The sequence below is a fragment of the Astatotilapia calliptera genome, chromosome 12 (genome assembly GCF_900246225.1).
Source record: "Astatotilapia calliptera chromosome 12, fAstCal1.2, whole genome shotgun sequence".
In the NCBI taxonomy this organism is placed as follows: domain Eukaryota; kingdom Metazoa; phylum Chordata; class Actinopteri; order Cichliformes; family Cichlidae; genus Astatotilapia; species Astatotilapia calliptera.
The window spans coordinates 31,949,683-31,964,511 of record NC_039313.1 but is presented as its reverse complement, the minus strand read 5'-3'; the positions used below and the strand labels follow the sequence as shown (position 1 = coordinate 31,964,511).

General features: G+C 40.4%; 1 protein-coding gene across 2 annotated transcripts in view; it reads right to left on the bottom strand.

The window, feature by feature from the left end:
* Nucleotides 1–4,778: 4,778 nt before the first annotated feature.
* Nucleotides 4,779–14,829, bottom strand: part of prdm6 (PR domain containing 6) — a 124,992-nt gene continuing 114,941 nt past the window's right edge. The window contains exons 8-9 of one of the 2 annotated variants that reach the window (XM_026186579.1): nt 12,829–13,005; nt 4,779–5,550 (exon numbers count right to left, since the gene is read on the bottom strand). In XM_026186579.1, the coding sequence (XP_026042364.1) occupies nt 5,436–5,550; nt 12,829–13,005 (292 nt within the window). In that variant the 3' untranslated portion in view covers nt 4,779–5,435. Of the gene's footprint in view, nt 5,551–12,818; nt 13,006–14,829 lie in introns of both variants that reach the window. The other variant, XM_026186580.1, reaches the window with a different exon arrangement.

The following is a 14,829-nucleotide window of genomic DNA, read 5'->3' as shown; positions in this document are numbered from 1 at the left end:
CCGTTTTGTGGTTTAGTGTTTTTATTTTCTTCAGTGTTGTTTTTTTGGTAGTTTTCTCTCTGTTTGTTACATGTTTTGTTTATTATCATTTTATAATAAAAAAAAGTTTAATATTATTACCTCCTTTGATGTTAAGCAAAGCTTGTAATAGTAAAGTTTCATTATTGCTCAAGGGTTAAGTTGTTCTTGGGTCACAGTAACCTGATTTCTATTACAAGTACTCTGTTTATGGTCTAATTTACATCCTGTTGTACATTAACAACTTTTTTCCCTTCATTTCAACTCATTTCCAAATGAGCGATTGCTATAATTAGTGTGCAATTTTCCTTTTTTCTGATTTTCCTCATTGCATAATCTGGATTCTCTTTCAGCTGGGGATGTTTTAAATTATTTAGGCTGAGGTCATAAATCAGGCATTCTTCTCTTTTTTTCCTCTTCCTGGGAATTTAATGTCTTTGTTCATTTTTCACTTGTTCAAACAAATGAAACTGAACAGTTTTCCTTCTCTCTCTCGTCTCTCAGTCAGCAGTTTCTATACGTTTGTTTTTCTTCCTTCACACTAACTGCTTCTAATTAAAACTATCGCTGCCATAATCTCATTACGTGTAATCTAATCTTGACTCACTCATGTGTCTGTCAGACATTTAGAAAGTGGGGGGAAAAAAACTCCTCAAACTTCTCGTTGTGGGATCATTTGTTTGGCTTCATAGTTTGGATCAGTTTCCCACGGTGAAAAAAAAAATCCCTGTGAGTGATGTCTGAAGGCTCGCCTTGTGTTTGTTTTGGTAAAATTTTGTTGAATCCTCACAGGAATAATTTCAGAAATCAGACTGGAAAGTTTGAAAATGCAGCTTGCAGACTGACAGAGAGGAGGTCAAGGCAGGGCTGTGTGTGTCACACATTATTAGCAGTAAGTAGAGGCAGCTGGTGATTGAGGGATGGACCATCCTGTGTGACAAGAAGATAAAATATTTAAGCCGTGTGAAGGTGAAAAACTTCAGAAATTATTTAAAAATGGAATTTGGGAACAGGGATCATTTTAATCTGATTAATATCCGATTCTCGTCTGATCAGCACCTCTGTGACCACTTAAAGGTTTGACAGTAACAACTGACAGCACCAATACATGAAGGGTAAACACCAAAGACTGTATATAAAAGATGGCTGGGGTCTTCGTGATGTAACCATTTTCTTTCTAGATACATTTTGAAGGTTCAATGTTACCATCATGACCACTGATCATGCCGTTTTTGGGAGCCATACGTGATCATATTTGTTAGATACAGTAAAAAACTTTTCAGCTAATGATAGCAAGCTAATAACACCTTCAGTCATTTTTTTACATTGCTAAAGCTACTTTCATAAACATAATTTAAATTTAATTAATGGAAAAGAGAATTTTCCCCATCAAGGACAAACTTTTTGGACTCCTTCACAAGTAAATCATATCATCTGTAAATATAATGTAGCAGCAATAAATCCAGATGGATGAGTTATAAAAAAGACAAAGAAATTCTATAACGATGATGTTACAAGAGGCTAAAATCATTTTTGTACCAGACCAGTTATTTCTGCTCTATAACAGGACATTTGGAGAGACTCACTTCTGGAAAGAGCCTTAAGCCAAGTCGGCTCACAGTAGTAATATTTTCTGTGCAGAGATGAAAGCGCTGTCAATTTTTGTTGTAAACAAGACAAATTTCAAGCTCAACAAATTGCCGCGGACATAAAAGTGGTTACATTTTTCTGTCATCCCCAGAAAGTTAATGTAGTGCAGGTGATTTCAGCAAACAATGTAAGACAATAAGATCACAGAGAGCATCATGGGTAAGAATCAAAAGTGGATGTCAGCTTTATTTTCCTCTGGAACAACGTCTTTTTGCTATTTGATCTCATTTTGTCAATCTTTTTAAAAAATGGGAATGGGAGGAGGGAGGGGAGCTGAGGGAATCATGCAAACAAGATTGAGCTGAAATTGGAGACTTTCTGTTTGACATTACAGAGCAAATGATTATCATCATCATCATCATCAGAGGCCCCAAGTAAGTTTCACTTTCTGTTCAGGTCATCATCAGAGTTTAACACTGAAAATGTCAGAAGTAGGACTTAGAACACAGAAGGTAAATCTTTATATTGCCTAAATTATTATTAGAATACTTACCTATTTAATTAGAAACATCTGTTGGAGCTACATTTTTCTCAGGTTATAGTGTTAAAGTCCGGCTTCTGGATTCTGAACAAGAAGTGAGTTTGGTCAAAGTTTCACTTTAGTCCCAACTGATCCACAGTTTGCATCTTTCTATATACATCGTTGGATCAAGCTGCGTTCTGAGTAAAGAGATATTTCTCTCAGGTGCAAAACTGTTTTACTTTTAAGAACACAAACGAGTCTGTAAGAGTTTGAGGGGCACCTCTGTCCAGATGCTCGACTGCCCAAACATCTGGATTTATTATCTTTATTGCAGAGGCTGGAGGCTGCCAGTTGCTAGGTGAAGTTGGATGCTAACAGGGTGCTGCACCAAATCCTCCTCATTGCTTTGGTCACTAGCAGGTTGCTTCTGTTGCCTGCAGTTTGCACAGAAGATGTGTCTGTAAAAACAGTTGCCAATCAATAGTGAAAGAAATAGAACCATTCACCTGCAAAAATAACAGTTTTCACCTTTGGAAATATGCCGTGTCAGCACTAATTTCATGGTTTTTTTACTAGTTTCTGGTTTGCATCACACCTTTTGGTTTTCTGCACAATTTACAGCTGAGAGCAGTAACCTGATAGAGGTCAGAGGAATCCCAAGGACGTGTTTGGTGTAGCAATGTCCACCAACCAGTGTGGGGTTTTTCTCTGGTAACCTGTGGTTTCCAGGTGGATTCTCACTGGTTTGTAGGCCTGTGTGACTTTAGCGATGATTCTGTCGTCAGCCTTCACCAACTGGTTGGGGAATAAACATTTTTCCAATTTCTCCAGGCCTGTGTGAGGTCTAAAGGTGCTCCTGACCTCTCTGAGACACGCATGTGATAAAAAATAAAATAGTTTCCCTGCAGTGAAACATCTGTTTGAGTTTTGGTTTGGACAGCAGAGTTACATCCACTCGGCCGGTCTTTGGAAAGAGAAGCTACAGTTTTCAGATTATTAACATTATTAAAGCTTTTTTAACGCTCAGGCACAAAAACCTATTTGGTGTTCATCTGGTATTAAATGTGCTTTTTACCCTCAGTCGTTTTAATAGAAAGTGAATCGTTATGACACAGGACTATTTACACAGCTGAGATCTGAGTGGATTCAAACTTGCATTGCGTAGCAAATATACTCTACCAGACAACATGATAAACTATTCTTCAAAACCCAAAATTTGTTAACATGTTTGTGCCTCATCTGAGATAAAAAAACCAAAAAAAAAAAAAACCCATGAACTTAAGAAATGTTTAGCATACGAAAAAGAAATTAAACACATGCTGTCAACTTCATATTGAAACTTTTTAAAAAATGATTATTTCATCAAGAAAAAAGAAATTTCAATCATCGCATCCATCATCTCTGCACTATTTCCCTCTTTTCTTCATCATCTCTAATATTAAATTATAAACATTTTAAAACAAAAGTGCCTGAAGCATGATATGAGGAAAAAGATAAATATAATTTGTTTCCTTTGTCCTTTCTTTTTTTTGTCTGTTTTTTGTTTTGTTTTTGTTTTTTTTACAGTACATACTCTTTGTATGGTGTTCATTTTGTGATGTAAAACTCGAGCGTCATCCTCAGACGTTCGAGTCGTTGCTCACTGTTTGCTTTGGTCGCGCCCTCCTTTGGCATCACTGTTGCAAAAAGAAAAAAAGAAGTAAAGCTACAGACAGACCATTAGTCTTAATATTTTTGGTATTTCATTGTTATTGTCCCGGTTTCAGGAAAGAGTTTTCTTTGGAGGGAACCCTGTTGTGGATTCCAAAACGTCCCCAATAAATATTCAAAAGTTTGTTAGTCCGACTCCTCCGTCTGAATCTCTGCTGAGAAAAAAAAGAAGGAAAGAAAAGAGATCTTTGGTTTGGTTGAATCAGGAGTTTCTCCAGCAGGATGAATGTGGCTTGAATGCTGCTCCTCTCCAGAATTCTCAGTCAGTCAAGTCAAAAGTGTAAACAGTCAGACAAACGTTCCCACCAAGACAGATAAATCTGAAAAAAGTCTTAAGTAAAGACCCCCATCCACACAGAAACATCGGGAAAGCATGAAATCTGTTCCCTCTCTTCCTGTGTGCTTTAATAAAGAGCATTCAGTTTGTTTGCAGAGACATGTGACCTCTACTGTGTGTTTTCAGAAACACTGGACATATCCTGATATAAATCTGGTGACAGTTAAAATAACTGTTTTTTTTAATGGTCACCTGACACTGCATCACTCAGGAGAGAGAGAGGCCCAAAAATGAGCCCAAATAAAAAGCAATAGTTAGTATTTATTAGGGGACCAACACATTTAACTCCCTCTGCTGGCATCAGCTAAGACCTCCAGGGAAAACCATCCTGATCCAGAATCAGCTACAAAGTGAGGATCTGACATTAGGAGCTGGTTATTTATCATACACTGACTCTTCTTCCCATCATCAAAAAAAAGTCTGCAATGGTCACGGCAGACAGCGCCAGCTCCCTGAGCCAGAGGTGTTTTTCCTGTTTAAAGGGAGTTTTTCCTTCCCACTGTTGCCTTTCTCATAGGGATCATCTGATTGTTGGGGTGTTCTCTGTATTATTTTAGGATCTGTACCTTACAATATAAAGCGCTTTGATGCAACTTTTGTTATGATTTGGTGCTAAATAAATAAAACTGAACTGAATTAAAAAGCCGTATCGTGTCCGTTAAAATGGGCTGATCTATTGGAAGCTAACAATGACTGGTGGAGAGTTTGGACATAAATGCCACAACCAGCAGCTTTTCTCTGTGTGTTTGCAAGTTTTTTACTTCAACCGCAGTCAGGTGGGTCAACACGACTGAAAAGTTACAACAACCATGACACTTCCTCTCATGTTGTTTGGTTTAGAGCTTATTGGAAAGCTGTTATTGCATTACTGTGGTAACTTAAGGTGTTGTCATCAACTTAAAAGCAAGGAAAGGTGAAACAAATGTGATCGTAAATAAGACCAAAGTGATTCTCACACTACACTGAAATGATACTTGCCCAAAAAAATTTACCATACATTCACATTTTGTTGTTTATCCCTGGAAACTCCTGGAATTTGCAAACTTTATTTTTAATCCACACATTTAATTTAGTGCAGGTTGGACCCAATTAACACAGTGATGCTCCTCAGGAGCTTTATTTCTGGAAAACTAAATTAGAATTAATATGAAGTGAGCGTCTTGGTGTGGATGGAGGTCCAAAACTGAAGAAAGAGTCACATTTTCATATTGAACTGTCTTAATGTGGACGTGGTCTCAGTCGGGAAACAGTCGGGGGTTAATCCACCTCGATGGACTCGCTGGTCTCGTTCACGGGTTTGCACTCGTTGGGAAGTCGCTGATGGCGGCTGAGCTGAGTGGCCTGTGTGAAGCTGCGGTCGCAACGCTCGCACCTGACGCACAAACAGAAAGACGCACAAAAGACAGCGATTAGAGGAGTCTGCACGTAGAGAAGCCTGAACAGAGCTGAGGAGAAATACACTTTAAAAGGCAAAACCTTAACATCTGCTGACGCACATGTACACAATCACGCGCACGCACACACCTCCCTGTTAACCCTAATATCCAGTGACAGTATAAAGTGTGTGTGAGGCCCAGCGGAGCAGCAAGCTGTAATTGTTGCCCTGATCCTCACAACCTGACCGACAAATTACACACAGTCCACCTGTCAATAATCTATCAGGCGGGCTGAGGAGGGTATTCCCATCTCACACACTTTAACACACACTCAGATATATCCAGGCCCGATAAGGCAGTGTCACTGTCACTTTCAATAGAAGTAGAGAAGAGAGGGAGCTTTTAGTGTGCGCTGGAGGGGGGTTAGGGGGTAATTTAAATGTATATGAATGTGTGTGTGTGGGGGGAGGCTCTTCAAAGAGAAAGCTGTGTGGAGATATTGGACTTAACAGCCCTGAAACAAGACTAACGTGCTCTCGGATAGATAGATAGGTTGAAGGGGAGGGAGGTGGTGTTAGACACAGGAGGAGAAACAGTGTGGACTGGACAGCGGTCGTTAGGAAGCTCTTTAACCAGAGCTTTTCCTCATTAAACCTCATAAACACGACACAGTTTTCTGATACAGCTTCTGCCACTACATTCATCACAGGGCCTGACTTTCTGTCTCGTACATAAGGTGATCACTGCCATAAACCGGCAGCAGGATTATTGGATGCAGGGTTGCTCAACTATAGCAAAAAACACTCATTATTTAGGTCAATATTTATAATAATAAAGTTATTTATTCCTTAAGCTTTGTGCATTTGCTGAACTTTTTAAAAGAGTATTTATCTGAGATTGCATATAAAAGATGGATGTAGCCACAGTGAAGTCAGCCGGTGTCTTTGTGTTGAAGTCAGTTCACATGTGGACAGCTAAGACACTTGTAAGCTGGATGGGTGCAGCGCACAAAGCAACAGCATCAGCATTATTCCCTCCGAAATGTTACTAAACCCACAAACTCTGTCATGATGTCTGGTTCAGTGGCTTGAGTTTTTTGAGGGAAGACAGCTTGTTGACTGCTGCCTGTGTCAAGATCCTTTCAATTCAAGTTGCCACAAGCTTCAGTGAAATCCAGGTTAAAAAAGAAGAAGAAGAAAAACTAAAGAAAAACCTTATTGAGCCCATACAGTTATTAAAGCTTTCTCCTTCTGTGAAGGTGGACATTTTAAAAAGGAAGTCTTTAATGATTATCTCACTTATGGCCTCAGCTTCAAGTGAAGTATATCTCAATTTCCGAACGGGGAATGCAGGGACGATATGGGTGTTCAACCATCTAGCGTTGACACCATTAATGTGGTGGAAAGTTGCAGAGACAGTCATCAACTGCCAAGAAGAGCAGGACAGGTTAACTGAACTGATGTCTGACGACGGGTCACATTTGTAGCTTTTTGGATTTGGTGGTTTTATGGTCGCTCTAATTAAAATCAAATGTTTTTAAATGTGTTATTTAAACGGTGTAATTTTAGCTAATGTTGCTGATCTGACTGACCACTGTAAACCAAATTTCATCCTAACATTTTGAATAGATTACTGTCAAACATGTTGCTCCTGGGCGAACCTAAACCTTAAGGTCTCAGAGAGAAGCATTTACCATGAAGGATCATGTACTTTGCATTCAGTTTTATTCCAAAACGTCTGCAACAGCTGAGACCTGAACTGGTTCTCCCCATTTTTTTGACACATTTTGTAAAAGCAGCTCTAGATTGAAAGTACATTAAAACAATGAAGCTTGTGAAACACGTTTTCAGTGGGTTCCACCTATGTTAATCTGCTTGGGTCCCTGTAATGTAAATTTCAGCATCAGTCAGAGCGTGCAGCGGTCTGCACAGACATCCACCCGCTTGCCTGTTTTCAGGTGTCCAGACAACGCTGCAGCGACTTCTGCCTTCTCATTACTTTGTCTGTCACTCTTAAATAACCAGTTTCTTTAAAAAAAATAAACACAAACTTCTGTTTAAGCTTCACCAAAATTAGTTTGACAGAAACTGTTAGCTCGCCCCATCACATCACAGGATATGAATGTTTTTCTGTGATCACATGAATTTAAAGAAGTCCTGTATGTTTATATATATATTACATATACGTGTGTGCGTGAGGACCAGACTTTGAGCTGATGGATCTGAAATTATTCTCATTTTCTAAATTTTCTTGCAGCACAAGAAAAAGAAAACAGACCCCCGACTGCTCTGCCATTAAGGTGGATGTTCCTGCTGTCATTCGTCTGTGAATTTACAAAACCACAACAGCTACGGACTTCAAAGCTCCTCTGAAGCTTCTCTGTCACAGCGACTTATCCAGGCACGAAGACGGCTGTCCTGCACAACAAAGAGCAGAGCTGAAACGAGGCAGCTGCAGTCCGCTGGCTATCGACCAGCGGGCGTCTGTTAGCGGCCGCCGCCTCCATTTCTCAGCAGGGAAAAATAATGTTGAGTTGTTGTCCTGACAAAATGACAGAGGCCGCTTTAATCACTTTCCCTCAAGGATCAGTGAAGTTTCAGCTCACCTCTTATCTTAATCTCATCTGTACGGATGTGGATCGAATGCGAGATAAACAAGTACAGACTGTGTTCAGTCACAGACTGATAGAAGCTGAAGGGCTAGAAGAAGTACAGACGAAGTCTTCATTTACAACAACGTTCAGCACCGAGACCGAGCAGTTCAGACAAACTCTGACCACACCTTTACTTCAAAATCAAAGGCTGTGTTTGTGGGAAACGTGCAACTCTGGTTAGTAAGATCTCTTTCCTGAGGGAATATTTTTGAAAATAAATCATGATCTAACCATGCATTCATGTGGTGTTGGATTAACTGGAAAAGAGAATTTCCCACTGGGGAAAATCCACATGAACACCACCTTAAAGTTGGAACACTAACTGGGAAAGTCTGAGAAATTGTTGTTGAGCTTTTGCAGTCACACATTAAAACATGGCGGATGAAAGACAATGTTTTGTTGAGTGCAAGAAACTTTTTCAATTATTGGCGCAAAATGCTCAAAACTTGTTTGGGCAGCACCATCGAAATGAAATTTCACGAACTGGTCTTTAAGATGTCGCGGATAAATACAACAAAATAAAATGATACGACCAAGACAAAAACTGTGGTATTTTATAAATATAATGATAAACGCGAAATTCACTGTGTAATTGTGTAACTTTATTAGCAGCGTCCTCCTGAAATGCGCCAACAACACTGAGAGTAACATCCTCCTCTCTGCCCCTTAATGGTCGCTGTGGTAACGCGTAAATATTTCTTTCAAAATAAGACACACAAAGCGCATGAAAATATATAGGAAATTTATTCATAACACACGGGAAAAGACCCAGGGAAACTGAGTTAACGATAAAAACCCTGAAAATCACAAATTTCAAACCCGAGCCTGAACTCTCGCGTCCCGGAACCAAATAACTCGTCCAGGGCCCGGGTGTTGGGGACTGCTGCTCTGTGTCACGGTCCTGAGTCTGGCGACTCATTGTTTATGTTCTTGTTTATTATTATTCTTTGATTGAGTTAGTTTCCGCTTATACTTTAGTAATTTTTAGATCTCAGGTTTTGTTACTGTCCTTCTCTTGTGTTCCATGTGTCACATCAAGTCATGTCAAGTGTTATTGTCCGTTTTTTCCCCAGTCTCCATATTCATGCACCTCCCGTGTCAGTAATGTCTCCGTGTCGCAGTTTGTTATTGTCTCTGTGCTCCATGTTCTCTCTGTCTTCCCTGTCAGCCGTGTCTCCTTGTCAAGTCTGCGTTCCCGTGCCTGTGTTCAGTATTTCCTGTTTTACTTTGACAGTCTGGTGTTCAGTGTTTTCAGCTTTGCTTCCGCCCTTTCTCGTTTGGTCAGATTAGCCCCAGCTGTATCTCACTCCTGTTTCCCATTCCCTCGTTACTCCCTGGTGTATTTAAGCCCTGTGTTTTCCTCTGTCCGTTGTCATGTCATGTTACCCGTTTAAAGTGCTTTATAAATAATATTAAATTGAATTGGATAGCTATCTAGTTTCCAGTTTAGATTAAGTTTCTGTGAGTTTTGGGTTTTGTTTGATTTTTGCTACAGTGCAATAAAGCTGCTTTTTTATTTCATCTGCATTTGGGTCCTTCATCCTGCCTGCCACACAGCGCTGCATGACAAATAGATTCAACAAATGTTTAAAGAAACATTGAAAAAATGTTTAGTTTTCCTAATTTATTACAAGAGGTAATGACTCTACCAGCATCCACTACACAAAAGCATAATCTCTGTGTGCTGGCTATAGAAATAGGCATTTGTTAGTCCTAAAGCATAGTACATATTAGTGTTTTGGGTTTTTTGTCAGTGTTCGCTCACTCTGAATGCTGTCTCTATGCAGCTTCACAGTAATAGAATCATAAATATAATGTACTAAGTCAAACAACTTTCTGTGGTCTCCAGGATGACATTTAAAACTAAGACGTTGCTTCTCTGAACAAAATACAGAAGAACAAAAAGCGGAGCAGAGAAAACAGCAGCACGCTTTGACAGCCTGCACAGTCCAGTGAGCATCAGCACCGAAAAGCTGCCGACCACACAGAATCGCGGCCTCCGTCTCCTCAGTGGGAAAATAAAGTTGAGCGTTTTCCTCCTGACAAAGTGACAGTGGCAGCTTTAATCTATCCGCTGCACCGTCCGAAAGGAGATAACTCCCCGAGGCCATCGATCCGCTAAAGATTTCTGACGCACGTCCGTGATTGTCTTTGTCCCGCTCTGCCTCCACCGAGACTCTGAAGTGCTGATGAAAAGGTTCGGGGGTTTCCTCTGATTGCTTATTAAGAATGCTGATTTGGTTTAACTGAATTTAATCGCCACCGCTTGTCGTTTCACTTTTTACACCATGATCTCTTGTTCCTCCTTGCTCTCTCTCACTCATCCTTCTCGCCTCTTCGCTCTCCACGTCAATGATGACTTTGGATTTCTCTGATTGCTTATTAAGAAGGTTAATTTGATTCTATCCCCGTGTTCCCCCGATGCCAGTCCTTTAGATTTTGCACAACTCAAACATCTTATTTTGCTTTCTTCACTTTCTTTTATGTCTCTTACTCTTTGGCCCTTCTGGCCTCCACTTGAATGCTGACCTCTTGGTCCACTGGAGGAATCCTTATTGTCCTCTGTTGCTGATTAGATGACAGGATGACAACAACAGCATCCAGAAGCCTCGAATTGCAGCGTGGCATGCCCTCTAATTATATTAGCCTTAACCAGCAGAAGAAAATGGAAATGAGTGTGGGGAGATTCATTACCGGGCTGTTAACAGATCCTGTATTTACACTGGACAATCTGCTGATGCCCTCTGATTTACAATGAGGAACAAAGAAGAGAATTTCCTCATAGTTTAACGTTACAGGCAGCCAACAGTAAAGCATCAAAGGTCAGAGGTCACAGCAGACATGATGGAAGTGAATGGAAGCAAATATTATCACGAATAATGAATAATAGAAAAGTGATTGAGAAAGTAGTAAGGGATAAAAAAGCAGTTTGCAAATGACTCTTATTATGATTTTGGTTTTTAGGACCAGAGCTAAATTTAGAGCTGAAGACCAAAAAGAAAAATGTAGACAACAAATCAACTGGTTTCTAAACTTCTGAAGCGTTTGGTAGTTTCAGTGAAAATGTGTTAGCCACCATCACGTTTGATTTTTGGAGGCAGAAGTGATGCGTTTGGATGGAGTGCTAACTTACCAGCTAACGCTAACTAGTTTGGTGAGCAAGCTGGATGTAAGTGTGTAATGCACAGACTAATAGCGGCGTATTAGTGCTTCTTATTAGTGCATCAAAACTGGGGCATGGACTTCTTAGATGGTCTTTTCTCATTTTTAAACTCCAGTGTCTCCTTCACATACCTTTAGATCAGGGGAGGGGAACTCAAGCCCTCAAGGGCCGGTGTTCTGCAGGTTTTAGACGTGTCCTTGATCCAAATGGCTAAATTAGCTCCTCAACATGTCTTGAAGTTCTCCAGAGGCCTGGTAATGAACTAATCATTTGATTCAGGTGTGTTGACCCAAGGTGAGATCTAAAGCCTGCAGGACACCGGCCCTTGAGGCCTGGATTTCCTCACCCCTGCTTTAGTTGGTCAGTCCTGGTATGTTAACAGCTGCCAAAGTAAAACTGTGACTCAGTTGGAATATTTACCTGTAGATAATCTGAATGGCCACTCTAGAACCTGCAGCACCATTGGAGGACGTGTTGATGTGTCTCTCCAATATTCATGAACAAGAACCTGAGTTCCCGCTGCTTTAGTGCATATTATTTATTAATTTATTTACTAAAGCATATCTGTGTACATCTGTTGACAACAATGAAATCCCAACCCATTTACTACCATTTTATATATTTTTTCTTTTGTGCAAGCTAAAACCTTCAGGACTTCAAGCCCTCGGTGGCTCACTTTAGTTTTCTTATGGTGACGTAATTAGCAATGCTAATGAGAGAAAGCGTTGGTTTCAGGAGTGCTGGGGGAAATTGATTTAGCATCCAGACAAAGCAGATGTGACACTCTTTAAAAACATATTAATCATTTTATGATTCTACAAATTTGATGTCAATGACATGAAATCATTCCATTGATCTGTATCAGACTCATATGGGAATATACACCATAATTGCTTTTATTACTGATTTAAAAACCTGAATAATTTACAAGCTGGTGTAACAAAATATTTAGATTCACAGTTTAGTACCTGCTATTAGAGAAGTTCGGTCAGAGCTTTATTTGTTCTAAATCGTTCTCTGCTGTACCAACATGGGTCGCTGTTGATAATTACCAGTTTATGGGAACATCAGTTGCCATCCACATTAAAAACAATCCATGGTGCCTTTGACATTTTGAGCGGTTTAGCGGATCCCTGAGCGTTATATTGTCCTCTGTACAGTTTATTCAATGACCTCAAAGACATAATTATGAGAGACACAGAAAGACAGAGACAGCGCTCAAAGTTATGGAAGTGAAATTATTGGTGTCAAAAGTATAATTTTCAGGAGAGGAAAAACTTATTTGGGACAAAGTCACCCAATATATCTAAAGGTGAGACTTGCTTCTACAATAATTTTGGTGGTGACAGTTAAGAGCAAGTCGAGTGGTATTAGCTGGGTTGTTTGTCGCAACAGGTGGCAGGTGGGGGCAAGGTGGGTGGATTTTATGGGTGTTTGGGGGTACTCACTGTTACTTACTTGAACGGCTTCTCTCCTGTGTGTGTGCGGATGTGGTTGTTGAGCGTCGTGGCTCCAGCGAAGGCCCGGCCGCAGTATCCACATTTGAAAGGTCGGTCGCTGGAGTGCGTCACTACATGGTTCCTCAACTCTGAAGGCTGAGAGAAGGACTGGGAGCAGTGGCCACACTGGTATGGTCTGAGGACAAAGACAGTCGGATGAAAGAAGAAAACAGAAGGTGTGTGCGTGCGGGAATGGCTTAAATTCACTGCCTTAAATTTGCATTCTTTCTAAGAGTCAGCAGGGGGCACCATTTGTAGTTGCAAAAAGAGGACTGCTACTAGTGCTCACTTTATCGAAAATGAATTTAGAATATTATTGTAAAAGGCGAGATTTTAAACTAGTGATTGAGGCGAGGTCATAGAGGATGTGAGCTGAAGCTTCATTTTCTCATAGACTTCTACACATTCACATCCTCTTCAGTTACCTGAGATGTCTCCCCCTACTGGCCATGATGTTACTTACCCGTAGGTCTATTGGTAAGATCATATTTTATTTTGTTAGCTCTGTTACTTTGTGACTCTTGTGCTCCATGTATTAATTTACCACGACATGAAAATTCATCAAAAAAAGAATTATTTCTTCATCTTCCCCATGAAGATTCTTCATTTTTATGGGTTTGTTCCACCTTTTCTGTTGTTCTTCCATTATCACAAAGAAACAATGATGCACAGATGAATTTTTCTGGGTGCTTGTAACTGGAGTGGAGCAACGTGAATTAACACAAAATGAAAATTTGGAGACATTTTGTTTACATACAGAAAAACATGAGCCTGCACACATTACAGCTCACTAAAAAGCAATACATATGGTCTATAAACACACGCAAACAGGGGGCGGGGGAAGTCGGACACTGCTCCGGTAACCATGGCAGCCTGACCCTCATCAACAATGCAGGCCTAGATCATGACTGGACCATTTATCATGGTGTGTGTGTGTGTGTGTGTGTGTGTGTGTGTTTGTGAAGAATAGCAGTTACAGAGAATGAGATAGAGACAGTAAGAGAACAAGAAAAGAAGAGATATATTAGGTTATTGTGTGTCAGTGTGTGTGTGTGTGTGTGTGTTTGGCCCAAATGGGAGTTAAACAAACAACCAAACAGAAGCTGTGTGTCTGCTAATAGAGTGTCCTGCTTCCATACAGCAGCAGATCTAATCTCACACTCCTTCCATTCGCTGAGCCGAACACGCAGCCAGCTGTGAACATTATCGAGGTATTTTGTTTTCACTTACAGGACACTTCAGCCTCTGCTCATATCTTGCATCTCCTCTCTTTTCCCCCATTATCATTTTCAGGCTCTGTGTGCAAACCTCTGTTTCCCACATACAGACTTTACTTAGGCAGCCCGCCCAAGCATATATGTTGATGCTTTTCTTTATTATCTTTTTGAGAGGATAATTTAGTACTGCTCAACCCTCTGCTAAACAAACTCACCCCGGCTCTTTTCTTCACATGTTTTCCTTACAGGCTGTCTCACTGGCCACATTGCTATCTGTGTAGGTTTCTTGATATCATTTAGCTACGTCTTCAGAGAGGATCATCGTCCACCTCCCTGATGGCAGCAGTCCCTTCATCTGATCTGAAAACTTACTGAAGTGGAGAGTCAGTCTAACCAGAACACAGCAGCTGATTATATTGGTCCAATATATACATTTATCTGTAAGTATTTTGAAATGTCACTATTTACAGAGCAGAGACTTGTAGCAGTAGTATTTCACATGCCTTTTTTCTTCCACAGTTTGGTTTGCACATTGCATTCCAGTTTTATGGACTGCTTGTTTAAAATCACTAGAATTGCAGAGTGAGACCTGAAACAAAATCAAGCTTCGAGGCACTCCATGGCTTTGACACAGCACCACAGGAGGATGTGGGGTTAAAGTACATAGAAAGTCAGTTAGTGCCGTGTATCAGTCAGTGTGCATTGATGAGCCGGGAGCTCTGAGGTGATTAGCTGCCGTGTGT